The 25,742-nt window shown below is 45.0% G+C and overlaps 1 protein-coding gene across 6 annotated transcripts in view; it reads left to right on the top strand.

Annotated features, from left to right (window-relative positions):
• The window catches only part of RERE (arginine-glutamic acid dipeptide repeats), a 259,355-nt gene that overhangs the window by 150,134 nt on the left and 83,479 nt on the right, over positions 1 to 25,742 (top strand). For all 6 annotated transcript variants that reach the window (XM_064172264.1, XM_064172260.1, XM_064172263.1 and 3 more), the window contains 4 exons: positions 3,911 to 3,959; positions 7,097 to 7,221; positions 8,060 to 8,159; positions 21,742 to 21,840. In XM_064172264.1, the coding sequence (XP_064028334.1) occupies positions 3,911 to 3,959; positions 7,097 to 7,221; positions 8,060 to 8,159; positions 21,742 to 21,840 (373 nt within the window). The remainder of the gene's footprint in view (positions 1 to 3,910; positions 3,960 to 7,096; positions 7,222 to 8,059; positions 8,160 to 21,741; positions 21,841 to 25,742) is intronic.

Here is a 25,742-nt window from a genome sequence, read left to right as displayed (position 1 = left end):
ATGCCACTGGCTCTGCTGCCCACCTGGGCACTGCTGCCTCCTCTTCAGCTCCTCTCTCCCAGCACCCCCAGCTCCCTCTCTACCTGGCTGCTCTCAGCCACTCTGGCCCCAGCCTGTAGTGCTGCTTGGGGTTGTTGTGGCCAAAGTGTAGAACCCTGCCCTTGGCCTTGTTCAGTCTCATCCCATTGGCCTCTGCCCACCCATCCAGCCTGGCCAGATCCCTCTGCAGGGCTCTCCTACCCTCCAACAGCTCCACAGCTGCTCCTAGCTAAGTGTCATCTGCAAACTTAATGATGCTGGACTCAGTCCCCGGTGCAGGTCATCGATAAAGATATTGAACGGGACTGGCCCCAGCACTGATCCTTGGGGATTCTCTAATCAATCTTGGTTCTTCAATGCTTTATCATATTCACTGTGATGCAACCTGAGAAACTGGGAGTTGGGGGCTATTAGGAGTGCTGTGTGGTTTGTTTTCCTATCTATATACAGAAAAAGAGCTTCATTTTCCTTTTAAGTACAAACCCACCTTGTGCCTGGTGTGAAATACTGTAGCTGGCAGAAACAGCACAGACATGTTTGGAGTTTGGCTTGCACTGTCTGGTGGAGATGTGGATGGCTTTAAAATGACTCCTGGGAATAAAGGCAGAGAGCATCAACATTTTTTGTTGTCAATTTCCCCTTCCTTTTTCACAGGGGAGAACTCTGACACCTTGTAGCTGGGGTAGAGAAGTGCCTTAGTATTTAATTCATAATTCTGTTGTAAATAAAGTTGATTTTCTACTTCAGACATTACTGTGTGCAACCTGAAAACGAGAACGGTGTCAGATCACATCTTGCATGGGAGAAAAACAGTCTTACATGTTCTTCTCAGGAGGCTTTTGGCAGTTTAGAGCAGATCTGCTTACCAGCAAGGTAGCATTGTGCAGACATCACAGCGTAAGACTGGGGATGACAAATCTGTGCTTGTTCCTGTCTGACAGGTTCTCCTGCCATGCTGTCTTGGATGAGGTCCATTTAGATCCACTCCTGTAGTTTCCCTACCTGTGCACCGATGAGTAGCATTGCAGAGTGGTCATAAAGTGGAGTTTAACTTCTTAAATGTGCATCATAGTTTGAAATTTCCAGGTGAAAATGTTCATGAAGATAGACAGATGATTGTGTCTACAACTCCTCCGCCAACCATTTTGATCTGGAATGGTGTTTAATGGTTTGGGCTATCCACTGTTTGCGTCACTCAGGGCTGGCAGTTCGTGGTCATTATCTTGAGTTTCTCAAGTCCAGAGGAAACTGCTTTTGATCACTGAAATTTTGCAGAGTGGGAGCTGACTTGTCAAGTGATGTCATTGCTCCCAGAGCAGCAAACTGCCAGATGAAGTCAGGTTTGCTGTTTGCAAAGTCGTGACAGTGACCTGTTAGGTTTGTGTGTGCTCTTGTGCCTGCGTGGTGAGGCTCGCTTCAGTGTCTTGCACCTGTTGAGTCACCTGTTGAAGTATTAAATTCAGAACTGCTCATTAGAAGGAGAGCCTGAGGGAGCTGGGGCTCTGTAGCTTGGAGAAGAGGAGACTGAGAGGTGACCTCATTCATGTTTATCAGTATGGACAGGGCAAGTGCCAAGAAGATGGAGCCAGACTCTGCTGCGTGGTGCCGAAGGACAGGACAAGGGGTAACGGGTGGGAGCTGAGGCACAGGAGGTTTCATGTATGCATGTGGAGTTTTTTCACTGTGAGGGTGGCAGAACACTGGAACAGGCTGCCCGGGGGGTTGTGGAGTCTCTCTCTCTGGAGATATTCAGAACCCACCTGGATGCATCCCTTTGTCATCTGGTGTAGGAGATCCTGCTCTGCAGGGGGATTGGGCTGGGTGAGCTTTTGAGGTCCCTTCCAGCCCCTGACATTCTGTGATTCTATGAAACTCAAAACTTTGTCTTAAAGCAGCTTAGAATTCTGTCATCCTTCAAATATGCAGATTATAGATGAAAGATGTCAGTTTATGTACCAACTTACAGGAAAGGAAGAATGTTGGCCTTAAGGATATTGAATTCTCTTGGATGTGGTTGTGGTGTTTGATGCTGTTGTACAGGAGACTTGGAGGAGCTTTCAAGTTTTCAGGCTGTATCCCAAATACCAGTGTTCAGGCATTGATAGAATCTGTTGATCTGGCTCTTGAGAGGAGCTGGATGTGTGGAATTACAGCAGAGGGACCTCATGGATTCAGCTGCAGTCCTTGAGAAATTAGTTTCCAGTAAATAGTCTTCTTTGTGTGGCTTCTCATTGCTTATCCTCTAATATATTGAATAAAGACAAAGGGCACTCTTCAGTGGTGAGCTTTTATTTACTCTCTTAGCTGCTCCAAAATGCAGGAAGCAAAATAAATCCTGTCATGTCAGATGTGTTGTTCTGGTTTATCTTGGCACACCTCGAACTTCCAGTGTTGCCAGGGTGATTCTGCTGCCACATGAAAACATAGTTTTTGCTTCTGCCATGGACTGGGATGTATCGGGAGCTGCAGCCCACGGTGCGAGCCGGCAGCACAGAGCTCTGCAGAGCATAACTCTCGCTGCGTGGAGCACAGTTCATTTGGAACCTGGAGCTGTTAATAACATTTCTAAGTAGTGGAAAAACCTGAGGGCCAGATGTGTTCTGTAGGAGGGAAGTCCTTTCTGTATAAACTTACACAGATGTTACAGGGTTTGATTCCATACAAACACAGAATGGTTTGAGTTGGAAGGGACTCTAAAGATCATCCAGTTCCAACCCCCATGCCATAGGCAGGGACACCTCCTCCTGGACCAGGCTTTTATTGCTCATTGGATTTTCCAGGCTTCTGTCATGCTATCTGATGTGAGTTCAGCAAACGACTTAGCAGCAGTAGTAATTTTAGCTTCTTAAAACAAGAGTTGGATGATTTTGCATGTGAGATCCTGAGTAACTTGAGTAGTTTTCCATGAACTCTGCCTGCAAAAAAGAGGAATGAATTTTGCCAGTTGTAATGCAAGGCTCTGTTCTTTAAAGATTAATACTCCAAATATTTCATTGAAGCTCTTTTTGCTTTCAAAATGAAAGTGACCATAAAGCCCCTCATAAGGAATGTGACATTTCCTGGGTATTGCTCTGTAGCACAGGGCTTGGGCCTGTTGTCTGCAGTGTTCTGCTTTTGCTGATGGAATATTTAGGTTTGGTGTTGAAATGAGCAGTTGAAGGAACGTGGTGCTGAAGTCAGATGTGTGTTGGCAGGTGATTCTCTGCATAGCAGGCACTTGAGTTGGCTGGAGAAAACACAGAGCAGTTCAGAGCTGTGGAGGGCTGTAGGGGCTTTTAGAAAGGGACTGTTTGCAAAGGCCTGTGGTGATGGGATGGGAGGCAGTGGTTTGAAATGAGAGCAGAGGGATTGGATGTTGGGCACAAGTTCTGCACCACGAGGGTTGTGGAACACTACAACAGGTTGCCCAGGGGGGTGGTAGAGGTCCCATAGCTGGAGATATTTGAGGTCAGGCTTGACAAGGCTCTGAGCAACCTGATCTAATTGAGGATGTCCATGCTGAGTCCAGAGGGGCTGGACTGGATGACCTTTGGAGGTCCCTTCCAGCCCAAGCATTCTCTGATTACAAGTCAGTGCTACTTCTCCACTGCTCAGAACCTAACCAGGACAGTGTGTGTCCCAGTGTCAGCTGCCCAAAGCCTTCTTGCCACTGCAGGGACAGCTCACCCTGATTCTCTCCTCAGCCTGCCTGCCTTGCGCTGTTGGTTGCTGCCATTTGCAGTGCAGCCTGCAGTGCATCTCAGTGCATCCTCTCTTGCTTTCTTCATGTCTTATTGGACTTCATTTCATTTGCATTGCAGATGCAGAGACAAAAGATACAGAATGTGATCCTGAATTGCACTAATTGTAATTCTTTCTCTTTATATATTAGGAGGCTAAACAGTACCCAAGGTGAAATCAGAGTTGGACCCAGCCATCAGGTAAGGGATTTTGTTCATGTTCCAATATCCAGAGGGCATGCTTTTGCCACTTCAGCTGTTCAGAGACTGCTTCTTTCAAGCTGTCTGCACATACTGTAGTGCTGGGTGATTATTAAAGTATCTCTTTTGTCCACAGCCCACAAAAGTCATGTTATAATTACAGTATCTTGTTTGTATTTCCCAGGCAGGTTTTTATGCAGGCTTTCTTTTCCCTTTTTGATGCTGTAGAGAGGGTAGGTTTTGATTTTTAGAGATAGGGAGACCTCAGCTGTATTGTTTGTTTGACTGAGAGCAGCAATTAAGTGCTTTGGGTTATTAAAAGAGGAGGTGAGAAAGCACACTGCGTGACTTCAAACAACGGGGAGCAGAATAAGGTTAAGACTCCAGATGTTAATTTGGTCATTCTGATTTGAGGGGAGTCCTTCACAAGCGTTGGAAAGGATCTATTTTAAAGAGCATTAAGCACAGCTTGCTCTGGGTTATAAGGCCAGATCTCTCATGAGGAACTGAGTCCTCTCCTTTACCTGAGGAGTTGACTTTGTGCTGCCCAAGAGCTGGATGTTTTGCATCCAAGTGATGAATCAGAGAAAGCTTTTGGCTGGAAGGGACCTCTAAAGGTCACCTGAGCAGGAGCATCTTCAACTAGAATTGGTTTCTCCAAGCCCCAAACAGCCTGACCTAGACTGTTTCCAAAGATGAGGCATCTGCCACCTCTTAGGACCACTTGAAGAGGACTGAATGAACGTGGGATGTCTGATGCTATGTTTCATACACATTTTGCAATGCCTGTGTGTGCTTAAGGTCCCAGATGAAGGATGGAGCCTGCTGTTTTTGCAGCTGTGAAGTTACATTTAGCAAGTGTCTTACGTCCCAAGCCTTCAAAGAATTGCTTAGACTGGAAAAGTCCTTAAGATTAGGTCCAAAATGAATATTCCTTCAGACTCTTCATGTCTTGTTTAAAAATAAACATTTGTGGAACCTGTGTAACGTTCTTAAGGAAGTTTTGCATTTGGAGGGGAAAAAATATCCTTGGCAATTAAACCTGTAGTCTTCTTTTCGCTAGGTATAATAAGAGGACTGTAAATGATACCTTCCAAACAACTTTCATCTCAAATTGCCATCTAACATTTTGGCAGGGATTAGTCACCTGTGCTGTAAGGTGTAATTACCAGGTGCATTTATGGATGGGGGGGAAAAAAGGTAGGGAGACAGTCCAATGATGTAGAACACTGTTAATTTCTGCTTGCTTAACATTTTAAACTTCCATTGTTCTTCCATTCATTTGCTGAGCATCTCAGTTTCTGACAGATGTCATGGCAAAGAGGATGTTTCCTCATCCTGTTAATTACTGAGAGGTATAATCTTAAGATACACAGACAGTTGATTGTAGGCCATGTAGGAAGTCAGATTGAAGGTGATAGTTGTTGCTTCCTCTTCTGCCCTACACGCTGGGCTTGACTCAAGGAATGGACTCTTTCCTTCGCTCACCTTGCTGAGAATAAAGCATGCAGAACAGATCCAGGAACAACCCTGGCATCCCAGCAGTGCTTTCTGAATAGTATCTGTTGCCTTCTCTGTCCTTGAATTGTGTAAGTTGCAAATTCATAGAATGGTTTCAGTTGGAAGGGATCTTTAAAGCTCATCCAGTTCCAATGCCTGCCATAGGCAGGGACACCTCCCACTAGCCCAGGTTGCTCAAGGCCTTATCCAGCCTGGCTGTGAACACCTCCAAGGAGAGGGCATCCATGGCCTCCCTGGGCAACCTGTTCCAATGTCTCCCTACCCTCACAGTGAAGAATTTCTTTCTATTACTCAGTCTAAATCTCCCCTTCTCAAGCTTCAATCCATGCTGGAGGTGCTGGAGGACTGTTGGGGGTTTTTGACACTTAGTGTACTCAAGCTTCTGTTTGTGTCATGATAACAAGCAGGGACACAAGTGGAGATGAATCTTTTGTAGAGCTGCAGTTGTCCTCAACATTCACTTGCATTGGAGTTGGAGAGTCTCTGCTGAATGTTCTCCTCTGAAAACTTTTGCTTAACAAATTAATGACCAGGAGGGAGCTGCTGCTAGGAGCAGCTCTCACCATTACACATGTTCCTAGGGTACGTGAGGATCAGGGTTGCTAGTGAAGGTGCCCTGGCTGCTAGAACACATGGCTCTCAGAGAAATCTCATCCTGCTGTAATGCTGGCTTAGCCTTTTCCAGAAGAGAAGTTCAATGCCACAGCCATTTTCCCAGGCAAGAAGGAAAATAAAGTACAGATTAAAGAGCAGAACATGAAAGCCATCTGAACCTGTGACTTGTAATTACTGGTTACGTCTGAATGTTGCCTCTCAAATATGTTTAGCTTGTAAGTATGGGAGGTAATTACAGGGCTTAAAAGCTGTTTCTGAAGAGGCTCTCAGCTATCTCATCCCACTGCAGCAGATGACTAAAGATGCTAATTGGGTCTCTGGATGCAGTGTGATACTTGTTTAGTGGCAGAGTTCATTTCACCCAGCTAGCTCACTTTCAAGAACTGTCTTTGTTTCCCTTTCTAGCTCTAATGATTTACTGAGGACTTGATAAAAAACTTGCTGTCAAATGTGTGGGCTGTTCTGCTGATCCAAACTGGTACACACATAGTAGCCACCTTCTTCCCTTCTTTTTTATCAGTGTGCTACAGAAATATCTTTTAGCCTGGCCAGAAGGAGTTGTAATGACATCTTGTTAACAAAAAACTACAGCTTCAAGGGTAAATTGTCCAACAGTGTTGGGCTTCTGTACAGCTGAGGACCACAGAATGGTCAAGCAGTAGTATTTCTGCAGCCATGCTTACATTTGGTCTGTGTACAGCAAGACTTCAGTAGTGGTGGACTGAGAGATGGTGTTTAACATAGGAGAAAGGTCAGCAGAGGAGCTGCCCTTGTCAAAGGCGGCATGCTGGATCCAGTGAATAGACTGGGGCCTGGTGACCCTGTTCCTGTGAACTTCTGAAGCTTGGATCAAATAGTTCCACCTCCTGTTGTCTGAATGTCTTCTGTCCCTGAGATCACAATCCAGAGAATTCCCAAACTTCTTCATTGCCACCCTCGTGCATCCTCCTGACGTTGGTAGCAGCTGTAATGTCTCTGTCGACTCCCCCCCTTTTTTCTAGGCTAAGCTTCCTGATCTGCAGCCGTTTCCTTCCCCCGATGGTGACACAGTGACACAGCATGAAGAACTCGTGTGGATGCCAGGAGTCAACGACTGTGACTTACTTATGTACCTTAGGGCAGCAAGGTAAGCTCAGCCGAGATCCCACCCCTGCCTTTCGGGCACTGCAGTGGAAGCGCAGGCTGCTGCGTGTGCCACAGTCACTCCTTCCTCTGCTTTGGTGTAGCATGGATGTCTCTCAGATACGCTGCAATGCTTAGTTCAAGATAAGGATGCTCTGCTTTGATGTTGGCCCAACACAGAATCTTTCCATTGACTATGGCTTTTGGATTCAAAATGCAAAGCCAGCAGCATGTGCTGCCACGACAAGAAGAGTGTTGGATTTGTAACCTGTAGTAAGGGAAGTGACAGCTCTGAGTAGTGCAGCCCTCAGTGCAGGATTCCTTCAGAGACTGTTTTTTTAATAAGCCTTAGCTTGCAGTTCCTCCAGATCTCTGGTGTGCCAGGTAGGCTCATCAGGTACACTGGTGGGCTGCTTAATAATTCAGTTTGAGTCAATTACTTGTAGTTTGCAAGAGTACAGAGCTGTGGGGAGTATGCAGTTTATAAGCTGTACAGAGTAAAGCCAGCACAAGAGGTTTGCTGTCTCTGCTGAGACTCTGTCCTCATGTATGGAGGTTATATCTTCCATAACCCTGAGCAGACTTTGTTGCTTCTGCAGTGCAGGTTTCTATTGATGAAATGCACTCAGATTGGATTTTAATCTCTGGTGAATCATTCCATATGCTGAGATGTCTCAGGCTTGCATAACGAATAAGCATTTGTGGTGCCTTGTTTTACTTCTTCCCATAGTCTCCCAAGGCCCTGTAATCTAAGGTGTAAATATACTGTCTGTGTATTGCATGGTGTGCATCAAAAAGCAGCTGAAGACTGTAAACTTTTCTCCCCCCCTCAAACTGTGAAGGAGCATGGCAGCTTTTGCAGGCATGTGTGATGGAGGATCCACAGAAGATGGTTGTGTTGCAGCCTCCCGGGACGACACCACGCTTAATGCTCTCAACACAGTAAGTATGGAGGGTGGCTGGATGGAGGGACAGTCTTGCCATTTGTTTCTGGATTCCTTAAAGCATCCAGTGCATAAAGTATTTAAGAGGTGAAAGAGATTTTGGGATCACAATGTGGGCATGATAGGAGCCTAGGATGTCATAACTCCCTTCCAAGTACCAAATGGTCTTCAAAAATTCAACCTACAGAACTTCAGCGATGCTCTTCTGGGTGATGTCAGTAAGATCTAGTGCACAGGAAGCTGCTCAGGTCAGCTACACCAGGTGGAATTGGTACTTACTCAGCTGGCACTTGACCTGCCTATTGGTCCTGTCATTCAGTCTAGTGAGTTTCTAGCTGTAGGAAAGGAGTAGTTACTTCTTAGAAGAAAGATGTGCAGTGCCATCAGATCTTTAGCATCATGTATGTGGTCATGACTGACTGCAAGTTGTCTCTCTTATGATCCTGCCTTAGCATTTGTATTTAGGTGTTTATGTATCCATTTTACTCTGGTACAAGCATCATGTGTGTAAATGGAGCATTACTGAGTGGTTATGGAGGTGGGAATGTGTTGAGGTGCTCCCAGTTTCACAATCAGCTCTTTTGGGGAGGGTGGGAAGCATTCCCACCAGTAGCTCATGCTGCATGAAATGGGTTTTTAAGACCCAACTGAAGGAAGTTGGCTGTCATTCTGTGCTTTGTGGTGACATCATGGAATCCATAGTTGTTTGTTTACCTAGGGCCCTGTCTGCAGCCTTTGGAGGACTCTGGTGGCAGTGACTCAAAGGTGCCTTTTGTTGTCTCTTCATTGCTTCCTTCCTGAAATAGAGTACAAGGGTTTAGTGTAGCTGGTCATACGTTGGGCTGAAGAAACACACAGACAGATCTGCTGACTCCAGCAATAAACAATATCGACTCTTCCTTTTTGGTTTATCACCTTCTATCCATTCAACACATCTTGGAGCTATGAACAGTTGGGTTCTGCCCTGGTATTTCGTGGTTACTGGCTACATTCTAATCCCATCTGAAAGCTGTGGAAAGGACAGGATGTACCCTTTGCTGATAGTTACCAGCTCAATCTGTGTTAGGGGCAATGCACAGACTCAAGGACAGCTGGTGAGGCTGGAAGCTGGGAGCAGCTTCAGTTGAGCATGTGGTTTGTGAAACTGCCAAGGAGAGGATGCAATGTGTAGCTTCAGATTTAATTTTCAGAGACCTTTCCTCAAGATCCTGGTTCTCTGCCCCAGTGCCCAGCACTCTTAAGTATCTCCAGCAACTCAGACGTTCTTTGCTGAGAGTGCTTGAGGCTCAGGCAATTCGTTTTCACTCTGTAACAATGAAACTACTGATGATACCAACCAAAAAACAAGTGAGGCTGTTGTACTCCTGCAAAAGGCTGAAGGATCACCTAATGACCACAGTCTGCTTCTGCTCACTGTGCTTTAACTATTTACAATTGCAGACTTTGGATACTTTTTTTCTTTTTTAAAAACCATTTTAACCAAAATTTTAATAGAATTCTCAGAAGTTTCGATGATACACATCAGAAACTGAGTGAAAATCATCTGTTTGTTCAGAGGAAACATCCTAAGCATGTTGCTGTTGGGCTTATTGAAGTGAGTGCAGCTGGCTTCATCAGATGACAGGCTGGAGAAGTGGGACAGTGCCCAGCTGCATGAGATTCAACATGCCCAAGTGCAAGGTCCTCGGGTCAGGCCAATGCCAGGCACGGTACAGGGTGCAGAGTGGATTGAGAGTATCTCTGAGGGAAGAGACTTGAGGGGTGTTGATTGAGAAGCTCACTGTGAGCTGGCAATGCCCTCATGCAGTCCAGAAGGCAGCTGTGTGCTGGGCTGCAGCCAGTGGAGTGTGGCCAGCAGGAAAAGAGAGGGGGTTCTGTCCCTTGACTCTGCTCTTCTGAGACCCCACCTCAAGTACTGTGGCCAGTTCTGGTGTCCCCAGCACAATAAAGATGCAGAGGTACTGGAGCAACTCCAGAGGAGAATCACCAAGATGATCCAAGGGTTAAGGGGGAGTAGGGTTAGCCTGGATTTTAGGAAGGAGTTCTTTCCAGTGAAGGTGGTGAGGCTCTGGAATAGGCTGCTCAGGGATGTGAATGTCTCCTCCCTGGGGGTGTTGAAGGCCAGGTTGGCTGAGGCCTTGAGCAGCAAAGTCTAGATGGGAGGCATCCCTGCCCATGTTGACAGGGAGAGGAGGTTGGAGGAGATGTTCTCTAAGGTCCCTTTCACTCGAAGTCAGTCTGTGAATCACGTGGAATGTGCTTAACTGTTTGTTTTGTTTTCACTGTCAATAAAGCATCTCATTACAGGAAGCTTTTAAATACTTCAGAATGTTGGCAGGAAGCTCAGTCTGTGTATGTTGTAGAACTGGTTTCTAACTGGTCAAATCCATGATGAGATGTGTATCACTTGATCTCCAGTAGAGTTGAAGTACCTGTGTCCTTAACCTGAGCAGTGGGCCTTGGCTAGCAGTAGCTGACTAAAATCACTTGCATGGGTTTCTTGGTTTACTTCTGCTTCTATCTGAGTGCATCAGGTTTTGTCTTCTTTCCTGCCACAGACAGGATTAAACTGAAGATGTAAAATGTGCCCCTGTAATACTTACTGAATAAACAGCAAGAGAACTCTCATTCTTCATCTGTAAAACTGTTTAAATAGAGTCTGTGCACTCACATGTGTAACCCTCTGACAGCCAAGATCAAATTCTGTACCCAGATGAAGTACTTGCTGCTTGTTCTCACCTCTGCATCTCCACAGTCCAGTTATTTCTCAGTGCTTCACAGCACACTTTAGAACTCAGGGGGATCACAGAACGATGTAGGTCGGAAGGGACCTCCAAAGGTCATCTGGTCCCATCCTGCTGCAGTGAGCAAGGACATGTGTTAAGCCTTCATCCTTTGGTTCCTTTTCCACAGGCAGCCAGTGAGTGTGTTTGCACTGACTGCATTCCACATCCTCTTCTGTTTCTTCCCTAGTTTACTTTTTGTTTCCTTCCTTTCTCCTGGAATGGATGCCAGTTGATTCTGCTGGCTTACCAGTCCAAGATTTGTAAGTTACTCCTTACAGAACAGCTCCTGGAATTGGACTCTCTTTCTCTCCGTCACCTGTATCAATACAAGGCTAAAGCAGAAAATGCACTGCTTCCCCATCTACTTTAATTACCCCCTTCAGCCCCTTGGGAGCCTCAGAAGCCTCTTGTTACACTTGCACATTTCTTGCTTAGTCCCCAGATGCTTTGTTCCTGTTCTGGTTCTTCTCTCTGTGTATTTGCAGTGCATCTTTATTGTGAAAATCACTGCTGAGTCATTTTCTGACTGGGGGAAAGTTTCACACCTCTGAGCTCCAGGCACTCTGCAAACCTTTCATTTCTCCTCTTTATCTCTTTAGTCTGTGTGCAGCATTTTTAATTGCTGCTGTCGTGACTTCCTCTTCCCCTCCACATGACATCATAATATGTAGCAGTAAGGCTTCATCCTGTGGTATTCTTGAAATCATCTCATTATCTTCAGCTTTGAAGCTTCTCCTTTGTAGGTATTGTGATGCTCTTCCTCTGCCCCTCTCCAGGCTGGTTGTCAGCCCTGTATTGGCACAGTGGAGTTCTCATTAACTGTTTGGCCTGACCAGGGACTGTTGTACTTCCAGAAAAAGAAGAGGGTCTGCAAGCTTTGGCCTTAGTGACTGTTGAAAGTTCCTAAGGCTTCTGAGATCTTGGGTTCTTTCAATTCATCCTTCAAAAGTCTGCTCTGTGCACTGATACTGTTCATCACAATTCCTGGAGACCTGGCAAGATATTTTCCTTGTTCACTTGGAGTTTTCCCAGAGAAGTGTGTGGAGGGGGTGGGTTATGAGTAATGGTTCTGTCAGGTGGGATATTTGAAGGCACTTTGATTTCAGAGAGCCTGCTGCTTTGACTGGCACAAGTAAATAGTTTGTTGTCCTGACAAAATGATGCCCTCTTCATCTTCCTATTCACCACTTATTTAAGCCACACCAGATTTGTCTGCTAAATAATTTGTGAGTGCCTCACCCTGCACTAAGTTGTGTTTTTGCCTAGGAATCATCATATACCACCTAGAAGATTGATGTCAAAAAAAGGGGTATGCTGTGATTCCTTATTATGGAGATGTAATAAACTTCTGAGCAGCACTTCATATAAATCAGCCTTGACAAGCTCCTTTGCCAGTGTTTTATTTATGTAATAACAGATGCTGCAGCCCCTAGAATGATTGATTGTTAATTATACCAGGCAGAAATGAAGATCATGCAAGGCACGGTGCAACATACATCCATACATGTATATATCAGCTTGTGGAAAGGATTATTCACTTAATGTTCCAGGTGAATTTCAGCTCCTGTTCCTTTGTCTGCCTGTTGGGATTTGATGCCCCATTTGTCATTGGAACCCTTAGGAAGGGAACGGTTTCCACTTAGAGGTGATTGCCCTCCTGATGAGTGCTGGCATCACACTGAGAGGCACGGAGGAGGACTTTCTACTTCTGCAAGCCTTTCGCCGTGGTAGCTTGAGGTGGAGATGCTCTTTTTTTGTTCCCAGATCATAAACCAAGCATCTGAATTTGGCTGACTTTCTGAAACTAGCTGGGTTTTGTGCTTTGCTGAAATATTCATGAGCAGAGGTCGTTTGATTCATTAGACCTTAAAATCTTAGCCATGTAAAACACAAACATCCATATTCAGTGCACTTCTGTGTTTCCACTTCCATAATCGCGCCGTAATCCATGAAGCCATTTGTGTGTCACCAACTGGTAGGTGATGGAAACAATTGTTTGATAGCTGCTGAGTTCCTCCTGTCTTGTGAGCTGGAGAACCACACTGCTTTGAGGCAGAACTCCCCCTCAGAAGTGAAGTGGAAATGCTGATTGCAGTTAGTCCCAAACCTTGTCTTGGGTTGCTGTGGACAATCTTCTTGCATTCCGAGAGGCAGCTGTGATTGATGTGAAGGTTTTGTAATTAATGCTCACTACTAATGCACTTTTTAGAGTGCTTTTGGGCTTTGAGTGTGGATAAGGATCACATTTGAATAATCAGAATTATCATCAAAAAGCCCTTCAAAAGATTATCTTTACAAGATACCTGTGGAGATGCTTAGGGTGAGCAGAATCACAGAAAGTCAGGGGCTGGAAGGGGCTTGGAAAGCTCATCCAGTCCAAACCTCCTGCAGAGCAAGATAAGCTTATACCAGATCACACAGGAACACATCCAGGCAGGTCTTGAATGTCTCCAGAGAGAGAGACTCCACAACCCCCCTGGGCAGTCTGTTCCAGTGTTCTGTCATCCTCACAGTGAAAAAATTCCTCCTCATGTTTAAATGAAACTTCTTAAGCCTCAAATCATGCAGGTGAGACCAGGACTTAATCAGCCAATTGTGGACTGTTGGGGTTTGGGGATTTTTTTTCATGTGTCTGTTTTAAGCTAATTGAAATTTGGAAATCAATCAAATAAGCTTAGAATTCATTCTCTTCCCAGGTCAGACTCATTTAATTAGTTCAGAGAGCAGAAATGGCTGGCAAATAGGGGTGTGTGTGTGTGGGAAGTATGCTCAGAAAGTTCACCCTGCAGTGTGGTAGAAAGCTGGTGCTCTAGATCTGGCAGTCCAGGGGCAGATGGTGAATATTGAACCATAAACATCATGGCTGTGGAGAAAATGTTGGGGTAGATCTTGGTGTAGTTTTGTAGAATCAGCTGAGTTGGAAGAGACCTCCAAGATCATTCATCCCTCCCTCTGTCCTCCAGAGCTCTGATATTTAGTATCAGCTCTGGTTTAGGATCCTTTTTGTGCTCCATACTAATAGAAACAGAAGGCAGATGTAGGCTGGAGATAGAGAAGAAATTCTGGATAGTGAGGCTGGTGAAACCATGAAACAGGTTGCCCAGAGAGGTTGTGGATGCCTCTTTCCTGGAGGGGGATTCAAGGCTGGGTTGGACGAGGCCTTGAGCAGCCTAGGCTGGTGGAAGGTGTCCCATGGCAGGGGGGTTGGAGCTGGGTGATCTTTAAGATCCCTTCCAAGCCATTCTGTGATGCCACATGAGTATCAGTTACATAAAGCAGCAGAAAAGAAGCTGGAAATGACCATGTGCAGAGTCAGTGTCTAAGAGTCTCAGAGGCTGTGGTCTCTTGGACACAGTGGGGGTTACTTTTTGGTGGGGAAATCCGACAGGCAGCAACTCTGCTTAGATAATGCCAGCACTTGAGCTTGCATGGGGGAAAGGCAAACCATCATATGCTAATGGTGCATAAATCTCTCTTTGCTAAGAGCATTGTTCTGACTTCTCCTAACACACCAGGACATGGGAACGTGTCATTATGAGTGACAAACATGACAGTGTAATATCAGTTTAAGGAAATCCAGTTTGAAGAAAGATGTCACCCAGACAAATTACTCCCTGTTTTAACTTGCCCTTAGACCAGATTTTCTTGTTCATTAACTCCAGACAAGCTTGCAAGCATAAAAAATTATTTAAATACATGTTAGCATTTCTTCTTATTACTGCTTTTCCTTTTGGATGAATCAGCTCCTCTATTGGTTCAAACGAGGTAGCGTAGCACTTCAGGGGCCATCACTCTCTGCCTGGGCTTGCTGCAGAATGAAGCCACTTCTAGTGCATGAGACAGTTTTGGCACTTTGAGTTTTCATTCGTCCTTAGCCTTGCTCTTAGGGGGAAAACTTCAGCACTTGTGAGATGAGTCAGGGAATCTTCATAGAGAAACTATTGAAAGAGGCAGATACAAAGGGCCAAAAGCGACTGCCATGGGTACTTGTGATAATGTTGGGGACTGTAAATACTCTTCTCTTTTTATTTAAACACAGCTGCAAGTTTAGCAGGTATCTGAGAAGTTCTTGCCCTGGCTGCTAGGAGAGCACTGGCCACAGCTGCAGTGGTGGCCCGCGGGCCAGCTGGCACCCTTGGCTCCCTCTGCTGTTCTGTTCTTCCAGCTGTTCAGCAGAGCCCCAGCAGTACCAGTGTGTGAGAAGTGGATGTAACACAAACATCTGGCTCTTCAATCTCCATCATTAGCGTCTTGGAGCACTTTGTAGCAATTAGAGTTATTGAGAAGCTTAAAATAGAGTAGAACTAGGAGGAGGAGAGAGGGAAGTTGCTGCTTTCCCCTCCCGAAATGGCAGAGACTGATTTCTGTGTTTTTAAGCTGTCAGATACCACAAATGAGATATTTAAAACCCCAGAACTGGTTGCAATTTCCTCCTGAAGCAGCTTCCTGGTTCTTGTCACCACCTCCTTGTGTTAGCTTCCATTTCTGTGGCAGTTGACCTGTGTCAACTGTTTGGAGACCAAACCTTCCCGGTTCACTCTGGCAGCCTGTGGGCAAAACAGCATTGCTGAGCAGAGGCTTTTTGCTGGACACTCGAAGTTCTTGACTGATTAAAGGTTCCATTGTCCTCGGGCACCAGAGGGAGCTCAGCAGAGTTGTTCTGTTGTCTGTGGGCAGTGTATTTTTTCTCCTGTGATCTGGATTGTTTAGTGTGTTGCAGCAGGTGGGAGGAGGCAGAATTTCAGAGAGGAGGGGTCAAGGAAATTCCTGGAATGAGAGGGCATGTGGGGCTGAGTGCCTTGTTGGCTGTCAGACACAGCTGACAAGCAACAAATTCTCTCCTTTTGGAGGGTGAACACTTTGAAGAATGCTGCAGATCTGAAAAATAGGTTTTTGCTGTTGCACTTACTGAGATGTGTTTGCCACAGAGCATCTTCCACTGGATAGCAGGGCAAGATGTCCACACCTGTAAAGAGAATCTGCAGCTAGCAGAGATCTGTCAGCTCTGTACTGGAAGAAGTGGCCTGAATTACATCTGGTATTAAAGTGGGTGCCTGAATTAGCATAATTACAGCAAAAGCCCAAGCTGCCTAGCCACATGGCAGTCCTTCTTTGCTGCTCTTTATTTCACCCTCCTCTCTCTCCTCCTGAGTGTGGTTTGGTGTTAGAGAGCTGTTGGCTATTTTCACCATTGTCCCTTTCAGTGAGTGGAGCAAATCCCTCATTAATAATTGCAGTGTTCTTAAGCCTGCCTAGATTAAAATGACTGGTGTTTAAATAGGGCTGTTATGTAAATATTGGCAGGGCAGTACCAGGCAGGTGCCATCTTCCTTGCCACCTCCAGCAGAGATCTTTCTTGGCAGCAGTTGAACATGCCTTTGACTTACCTGCATTATTTGGGTCTTAAAATGCCCTTGCAGTAGTGGTGGTGGTCACCTCCTGGTTGGCAGGTCAGGCTTTAGGTCTTTGTGCCCTGACACATGATGTGCTCTGCCTGTGCCCACTGGAAGAGCCAGAACAGCAGCCTGGGAAACTCCTCAATTCCAGTGCTGTCTGCTGTAAATGCTGGATGTGACTGCATCCCCCTCCAAAATGTGTCCTGCCCCAGTAATCCCTTTTGCTTTCATTGGCTTTTCTGGGTAGATTTCAGAGCAGTTCAGTACTTCCTCACCGTACAGTGGCAATTTTTCTTGAGAGTAAAAGCCTCTGGAATCTAATTGTGCTCTTAATGGACTGCAATTATTTAATATTGTAGCATGAATGCAGCCTAACTCAGATGGGCTTTTCAACAGAGATCATAATGACTGTAATTGCAAAAGGATGCCTTGCTGAAGTAGAGGCTGCCAGATGCAGTGCCATTCCGAGCTACAAAGGTCACAGTAAAAGGGACATTTAAATTAAGTTATAAATTACAATTGAAGAACAATATTTTGATGAGCAAGACCAGAGATGTCAGAGCTGCAAGATGTAATTCATGGGTTCATTACAGAACAGAGGTGCCTGACAGCTGAGCCATGCCAAAAGGAGAATTTATTTGCAGCAGCAGGCAGGCAGAAAATGGCAGCTCTGCTGAGAGGCTGGAGGAGGAACCTGAAACCCTGTGCTAATGTGCAGGCTTTATGGTAATGAGGCCTGCCTGAGCTCTAGCATTGTGTCATGACTGTTGTGGTGTAAATGAGCTTCTGGGACAGGTGCAAGTTCAGGCTTTTCCTTTAAGCTAAAATCCTGCCCGGTGCTGGGGAAGGTGCTCTGTTTGCTCTTTGCAAGTACAGAATACCTTTGTCTTGCTGCCTTTGTGTTCCAGCTGTGTGTACCTAATGTCTCAGTGGTTCCAAATGTAGAGGGCAGGATTCAAGCTAAAAATGGTGCTGCTCTAGATGACAGGACAGCAATGTAGTCTTTATAGCTGTACCTTCAGAAGTTCAACCAGAAGTTAATGAAACCATAGGCAGTCATCATTAGCCATTATTTATATGTTGGAGTTGCTTGCCAATAAAGTGCTTATGTATATTAAATGACTGCAAGTAATAAGCAGAGAATGAGACAGATTGAAACACATAAATTTCACTTTGCCATTCATTTGGAAAAAAATATTTTCCCTTTTTGCTGCATTCCCACTCCTGGCACTTAGAAAAGTGCTTTTTTCCCCTTTTTTTCCATTCCTTTTTCCCCCTTCTTTTTTTCCATTCCTTTTTCCCCCTTCTTTTTTTCCATTCCTTTTTCCCCCTTCTTTTTTTCCATTCCTTTTTCCCCCTTCTTTTTTTCCATTCCTTTTTCCCCCTTCTTTTTTTCCATTCCTTTTTCCCCCTTCTTTTTTTTCCATTCCTTTTCCCCCCTTCTTTTTTTCCATTCCTTTTTTCCCCTTCTTTTTTTCCATTCCTTTTTTCCCCTTCTTTTTTTCCATTCCTTTTTCCCCTTCTTTTTTTCCATTCCTTTTTCCCCTTCTTTTTTCCATTCCTTTTTCCCCTTCTTTTTTTCCATTCCTTTTTTCCCTTCTTTTTTCCCTTTCCTTTTTTCCCTTCTTTCTTTCCTTTCCTTTTTTCCCCTTCTTTTTTAAATTCCCCTTTTTCCCCTACCTTCTTTTTTTCTTGCCTTTTCCCCCACCTTCTTTTTTCTTGCCTTTTCCCCCACCTTCTTTTTTCTTGCCTTTTTCCCTGCCTTCTTTTTTTCTTTGCCTTTTTTCCCCTCCTCCTTTTTTGCCTTTTCCCCCCTCCTTATTTTTTCTTTCATTCTTTTCCTCTCCTTCTTTTTTCTTTCCTATTTTTCCCCTCCTCCTTTTTTCTTTCCTTCCCCCACCCCCAGCTTGCAAAAGGTACTATTTCCCAGGAGGCTCTGAAGCTCTATCAGGTCTCTTGTTTCCACATCTGTGTTTTCCCTGTTAGATGATTCCTTTCACATCTGTGTTTATGGCTGTTGTGATTGTTATTGATGCGACTGCTTGATCAAAATGCTTCTATTTTCTGTTGCTGATTTGGGGCAGTGCTGCTGGCCTTGTAAGCTCTTCTGTTTTCCAGTCACCAGAGCAGTTAGTTGCTTGTCAGACCAGGCCATTCTTTCTGGGCTGCTCTTGAGTTTTGGTTTTTTTTGCAGTTTGAACTGCTTGGGCAATTTGGATGCCAGGGAAAAAAAACCATGTGTTGTCCTTGAAGCAAAATAAAGATGCCCTCCAAGTTACAAAAAGGCTTTGGCATTACTGCATGCTTTGGGAGGGAGCAAGGAGGGAAGAGAAACAGAAGCAGTATTCTCTTCAACACCATCAAATTTCCTAAGTGAAAAAGCTTCTCAGTAGTGGCATGCACCAAAAAAAAAGCATTTGCAAGGTGAGCTGGCAAAACAAACAGAGGTTTTTTTCTCTTCAAGATGGATCTGTTCCCAGTGCTGGAGTGCAAACAAGGAGAAAAATTAATGTGTACCCAGTAGAAAAGACAACATCTTACTTTCATGCCTTTTAAGTAGGTATTGCATGCCACAGGAGTCTTAACAAAACAAGGTAAAAGGAGTTTGAAGTCAGCAGTGCTATTGGAGTGAGGATACAGCACTGATACTACAGGTGCAGCTTTCCTCCCTATCCCTCACCTTGTGGCTCTGAGCACTGGCACTGCAGGTGCAGCTTTCCTCCCTTATCCCTTGCCTTGTGGCTCTGAGCACTGGCAGTACAGGTGCAGCTTTCCTCCCTTATCCCTCACCTCTTGGCTCTGAGCACTGGCACTGCAGGTGCAGCTTTCCTCCCTTATCCCTCACCTTGTGGCTTAGGGAAGGTGGACAGAGATTGTTGTTTCTTTGCACGGAGGTGCAGTCATGGGGGCTGACACTGATGTAGTCAGCAGAGACATATTTCCAACTATCCTTCTATTGTATGTTAGGAAATTTCACCTGGGGGGACAGATTTGAAAGCAATGGCTGCTGCTAAGTGACCAGGGGTGATGCATCTCCCTGACATACAGCAGCTTGTGAAGCTATTGATGGCCCTGGTGTGTGAATGCAGCTCCCAGCAGCAGCCTGCAGAGAGCTGAAGGGAGGGAATGGAGAGGCCATTTCTGCTCGGGAGTTGAAGCATTGGTGTGCACTGTGCTTACTCTGCATTAGTAGATACAGTCACAATTACTGCAGAGACTATCTATAACCTTGCTTTAGCTGAAAATGAGTAGCAAACCAGTCTGGCTTGCTTGTTCCCATTGTTATCAGGCAAGCAGTAACATTCTGTGTGCCATTGTCACTGCCCTTGTTGGGAAGGGAAAAAAATGTTCAGGCCACCAGTTAAGGAACATTACTGTTTGTTCTCAAAACATGTTGCAGTTAATGATCAGAGAGGTCTTTGTGCAGGAATGACCTACTATTTTTAGAAGTACTTTCCTTGCTTTAAAAGCCCCTCAAGTATATAAATATATTTTGAATGCCCCAATAACTTGGCAGAGGTAGAAGAGCACCTTCAAGGTCTGCCTTTACTGATGATAGAAGAGCTGAGGCAATTTGTGTGAAGTGTAACCCATAAAGTCCTAATTTCTTGGTTGCACATCTGATAGCATATTCATCCCTGTCAGGAGGAGGGGTGCAGGAGGACAGTTCCTGATCCCTGCTCTCTTCTCAGTCTTGGCAAGAGCTAAGTCATTCTAGTGCCTGTTAAAATATTTTCTGAGACTGGCTAAGCACAGGTCCAGCAGCATTGATGGAATAGTAGAATGGTTTAGGTTGGAAGGCACCTCAAGGATCTTCCAGCTCCAACCCCCTACCTTAGGCAGGGACACTTTTCATTAGAACAGGTTGCTCGAAGCCTCATCCAACCTGGCCTTGAACACCTCCAGGGAGGGAGCAGCCACCATCTCCCTGGGCAACCTGTGCCAGTTGTCTCAACACCCTTGCTGTAAAGAACTTCTTCCTCACATCTAGTTTCAATCTCCCCTCTTCAAGTTCAAACCCATTACCTCTTGTCCTGTCATTGCAAGACCTTGTCAGTAGTCCCTCCCCAGCCTTCCTGGAGGTCCCCTTCAGATACTGGAAGGCCACTATAAGGTCTCCTCCAAGCCTTCTCCTCTCCAGGCTGCAGAGCCCCAACTCTCTCAGCCTGTCCTCTTAGCAGAGCTGCTGCAGCCCTCTGAGCATCTTTGTGGCCCTTCTCTGGACTCACTCTAACTTGATGCTTTTAGAGAATGGGATGCAGATGGCTGAGGATAAATTCTGGATGGGAAGGAAAAGCAGGAGATAATCAATGCCCAGAACCATCTCTTGGTTGTAAAGAAACTTTGGAGGGCTTTTGGAATTCTGTGACATTCATTGATAGCTTTGGTTTGCATAAAACTGCCTCTTGTCTCTTTAGGGAATTCTTCATGGAAACCATTCTGCCTTTTGGGTGGGGGAAGAGAATTCAGTCTTTAGCATCCCAGCAATGTTTCTTCTTGAGATCATTTTCAGAAGATACAGAGCAGGCTCCTGACTCCTCCTTTAATTGCCCAAATCCCACTGTACTGTGGAGATAGGATGGGCTCTAAATCTACAGTCTGCTAAAGGTTTCCTATCAGGAGTTAAATGCTGAAGGTTCTCAAGGGTTCATTGCTGAATTATTCTTTTTTTCAGTGTAGTTGTTCTCCTGCCTCATTGATTTCCTAGTCTGTTGTCTGCTTCAGACAGCTTTTGATCCTATAGATATGAGTTTAGGGTAGAAAATAAGGTCCACTCTAGACTGTGACCCCTTTAAAGAGGGATATCAACTTAGACATCCCTGGCTGCGCTGCTGTACTCCTGTAGCTATCTGTAGAACTTTGGCTTCTCTCCATCTTCGTATTCCAGCAGTGTGGTGATTTTGTAGTGCAATGGAAATGAAGGGAATTTTCTGGATGGGCAAACTCCACATCCCATGACTTGCAGTCCCTCCTGAATGTCAGTGTTTTCCTGGTTGGTTTTACTGATCTGGATAAAACACACAGTGTAAATTACAGCTCCTTTTGTAAACTACTTTGCCAGAGCTTTTAAAATGTTCTTTGGAATTTCTAATGGGAAAAAAAATACATGTATGGGTTTTTTTTAGAGTTAACTACAAAATCTTCAGTGCTTTATGGGCTCAGACATTATCTGGGAGAAGTTTAGGAAGGAAGGGGAAAATAGATTTGTTTTAATGCCGTTTCTTCTGCTAGTAAAAACCCAATTACCCTTCAGGTTGTTTAAATTTAACTTCATATATCAACAGCAAAAAAATAATTAGGCCTAGAGCATCTCATGTGGCCCCTTTAGTGGTTTTGCTCCAATATCAGATCACTGCTAATTCCACTGAATGATCTATTTGTCTTCTTTATTTTTTAGCTACATGAAAGTAACTATGATGCTGGAAAAGCCCTGCAGCGCTTGGTGAAGAAACCTGTGCCAAAGCTGATTGAGAAGTGTTGGACTGAAGATGAAGTGGTAGGGAAACGAATTATTCCCTTGAGCCTTATAGTTCATGTTGCTTCTCTTGCTTCTCTCTTTCTTTGTTCTTTTTCTAAAGAGGTTATCTTTATGGGAAGGAAGAGGGGCAAATTATTTCCTGCAGAGGATCAATTTGTGCAGGATTCAGGCCTTTGTTTGATATACAGGACTTTATTAGACTGGGGAAAAAGCTTTCCAATGGTAGAATGAAAGAGGAGAAGATCAAGTGCAGGAGGAAGCTCTTCACAATCAGAGTGGTAAAATACTGGAACAGCTTACCCAGGGATGTGGTTGAGATCTCGTCTCTGCAGACACTCAAGATCAGACTTGCTGTGGTCCTGGGCAGCCTGAGGTAGCTGGAGGCGTCCCTGCTGCCTGCAGGGGGGTTGGACAAGATGATCTTTGAGGGTCCCTTGCAACCCAATGCAATCTGTGAATCTGTGGAAGTGATTGTTTGAGAGGATAACACAGAAGCACACAGAGTTATTGAGACTGCAGTAGATCTGACATCACCAAGTCCAGGCTGTGAGCTAACAGCGCCATGGTGACTAGACCATGTCACTAAGTGCCACAGCCAATCTTCCCTTAGAAACCTAAGGGGGTACATGAACAGCTGAAACACTTCTGGACTCTCAGCCTCACTGTTGTGAATGAAGGCTGGCCACAGCCACTAATTGGAGTAGAAGGTGTAAAAGGCATGTAAGGAATCATCTGGTTGGTTCCTGCTGGTCCTGGAAGAAGCTCAAGAGTGTCAGATCAAGCTGGCTGGTGGGAGGCTGGTGTCAGTGTGTCTCCTAAACAGAGTCTGAGATGGAATTCCTTCTCCTCACAGAGTAGTAGAAAGTGTTTACTGGCATTTTGGTGCTGATGTTAGCTGTGCTTAGAGGAGACTGATGTGAAATGTAACACGTAGGACGATGGTGACTCCTCAGCAAGCTGCTGAGGCATGTCTGGTGGTGTGCAGATGGAGAAGTGTCGTGCTTCCTGGCGCAGTAATTAGGCTGCACTCTGCACTAAAATAGAAGATCAGAAGACTGGAAGTTAGTTATGGCTAACTGCTGTTATGACTAATACTTCTCACAGAAGATACTCCAGACTCTTGTGGGTTCTGCCTTTCACAGTTGGAGAAAGCTGCTTCTCACTTACCAGAGACTTGTTTGGGTTGGAGAAGGCCTTTAGGATCATAGTGTCCAACCATTCTCTAACTCTGCCAAGGCTGGTGCTAAACCATGTCCCTCAGCACCACATCTCTGTGGCTCTGTAACACCTCTAGAGATTAGGGTTCAGCCTATTGCAGTCTTTGAGAACCCTTCTAGTGAAGAATTATCTTCTAAACCTCCCCTAGTGCAATTTGAGGCCATTTCCTCTTGTCCTATCCCTTGTTACTAGGGAGCAGAGACCAACCCCTACCTGGCTGCAGTCTCCTTTTTGGGGAGCTGCCTGATGTATCTTATGTACCAGATGGGAATAAGTGAGGGTTGAGATTGAATTTGTTGTGTACTTACTGAGTGTATAAATGAGAGCAACCTGACCTGGTGCAAGACAGCTTTGCTCGTGTGAAGGGGACAAGAGGGAAGTTTGGGTGAGGTTTATTTCCTGTGAGTCAGGAATTAAGCCAGTTAATTGCTAAAGTATTTGAAGAAGTAAATAAAAGTGAGATCTGTGATGGTGTAAAGTTGGCAGTGGTGCTGTAAACTAGAACTGGTTAATAGCAGGAGAAGCTTTCAGAGTCTCTTGGCGTTTTGCAATTACTCAGACAGTGTCTGGAAAGACTTTTTTTAAGCTCTGCTTTCTCCTTAAGTCTTTCAGGGAGTTATTCCAATGAATTCTGTGTGCTTGTTCTCTCCTTTTGTAAACCTTTTTGCAAGAGCTAGATTAGGGCTAGGCCAGGCCATACAAACCTGGATTAAAGCAGGCTTATTCTGAAATCCAACAAAGAACCTTTGTGGGAAGGAGACTGCCTGAAGTCGCAGAGTGAAAGAGGATCACAAGCTACCGCTGGCAGCGGAGCAGCTGAGTAAGAAGCCTAGAACAGCCTCCTGATAAGTTCTGCTGTTATCTTGTCACAAAAGGGAGTTTTGTTTAGGGAACTGCCTGTCAGAAGAAATACTTCCAGTGCTCTGCCCTGTGTTTGCTGAATTTCTGCTCAGATTGCTTCAACCTCTCTTGTCTCTGCATACATTTTCCCACATCCATGGTGAATTTGTACAGTGCCAGCACCTCTTCTCTCCTCTGGAGGTTGAGTTTGGGTGTTTTATTCACCTCTTCTCTCCTCTGGAGGTTGAGTTTGGGTGTTTTATTCACCTCTTCTCTCCTCTGGAGGTTGAGTTTGGGTGTTTTATTCACCTCTTCTCTCCTCGGGAGGTTGAGTTTGGGTGTTTTATTCGCCTCTTCTCTCCTCTGGAGGTTGAGTTTGGGTGTTTTATTCGCCTCTTCTCTCCTCTGGAGGTTGAGTTTGGGTGTTTCATTCACCTCTTCTCTCCTCTGGAGGTTGAGTTTGGGTGTTTTATTCACCTCTTCTTGGGAGGTTGAGTTTGGGTGTTTTATTCACCTCTTCTCTCCTCTGGAGGTTGAGTTTGGGTGTTTTATTCACCTCTTCTCTCCTCGGGAGGTTGAGTTTGGGTGTTTTATTCGCCTCTTCTCTCCTCTGGCGGTTGAGTTTGGGTGTTTTATTCACCTCTTCTCTCCTCGGGAGGTTGAGTTTGGGTGTTTTATTCGCCTCTTCTCTCCTCTGGAGGTTGAGTTTGGGTGTTTCATTCACCTCTTCTCTCCTCTGGAGGTTGAGTTTGGGGTTTTTTTTCACCTCTTCTCTCCTCGGGAGGTTGAGTTTGGGTTTTTTTCACCTCTTCTCTCCTCTGTAGGTTGGGTTTGTTTTTTTCCCTCACTCTTTGGTTTTTTTCTTTCACTCTCCTTGTGTTATTTTTTTCCCCCATCAGCAGCACAATGTTGTCATAGCCATGGCTGCTGCAGCTCAGGGTTTGTCGATGGGCAGTTGCTGCTAAATGACAGAGAACAGAGCCCTGCAAATAGAAACAGCAAAGTTCATGAAAAATGAAGCACTGCTCCAAAAGTGCAGACTCTGTGAGTACAGAATAATGATCACTGACTCTATAAATCATTGTCAGGCTCAGCTCATTTTATCATATTTGTTCTTGTTCTGTTCCATCCAAGTTTCCAGAAACATTTGGCAGCCCTCCAGCCTCAGCAGAGCCAAAGATCAAACTGTGCTCTTATTTATAGGCAGCTAAGCTCCACCTGCACAGCTTCACGGCGTGGCTGTCCCTGGCAGAGTGTAGAAAACTCAGATTAAAGCAGCTGAACTGCACCTCTGAGCGTGTCTGAGACCTGCAAGGGAAGTTTCTGTTTCGTGGAAGTGGGGAGAGCTTTCTGCACGACACATGGAGTGCTAAAGCTGCACAGGAGCTCCCCAGCAGAGGATTTGTTAGAAAACATTTGAGTGTTAAACCCCAAATCTGGCAAAAATAGTGAAACGATGGTGAGAGCCTTAAGTGTCTCTTTAGTATGCAACAATATTTGTGATCTGATGCTGTGGGTAACTCAATTTGATCCAATTTATTGCTAGATAAAACTTGGCACTCTTTTTGTTCATGGATTTTCCGTTGCCTAAAGAGAAACCTTTTCTTGTTAACTAAACCAGCTTTGCTGCCTGTGACCAAACTGAGCAAGAGATACTTTGCAGTGATCAGAACTGATGACAATAAGGGCTGGGAAGTTCTGTTATTTTTACTGCTGCTGATGCGGTTACAGAGGTTTAGATCGAATTAAAGAGAGGATAAAATTTGCCAGTGATTGAATTAACTGGGAGGCTCTGTAAATATGAAGATGGAGCTTTGTTTTCTCCCTTGTGCTTCTAAACCAAGGGCTATTTTTAAACTCCT

Source organism: Pogoniulus pusillus, chromosome 36 (assembly GCF_015220805.1).
Source record: "Pogoniulus pusillus isolate bPogPus1 chromosome 36, bPogPus1.pri, whole genome shotgun sequence".
In the NCBI taxonomy this organism is placed as follows: domain Eukaryota; kingdom Metazoa; phylum Chordata; class Aves; order Piciformes; family Lybiidae; genus Pogoniulus; species Pogoniulus pusillus.
This window is presented reverse-complemented; position numbering and strand designations above follow the sequence as displayed.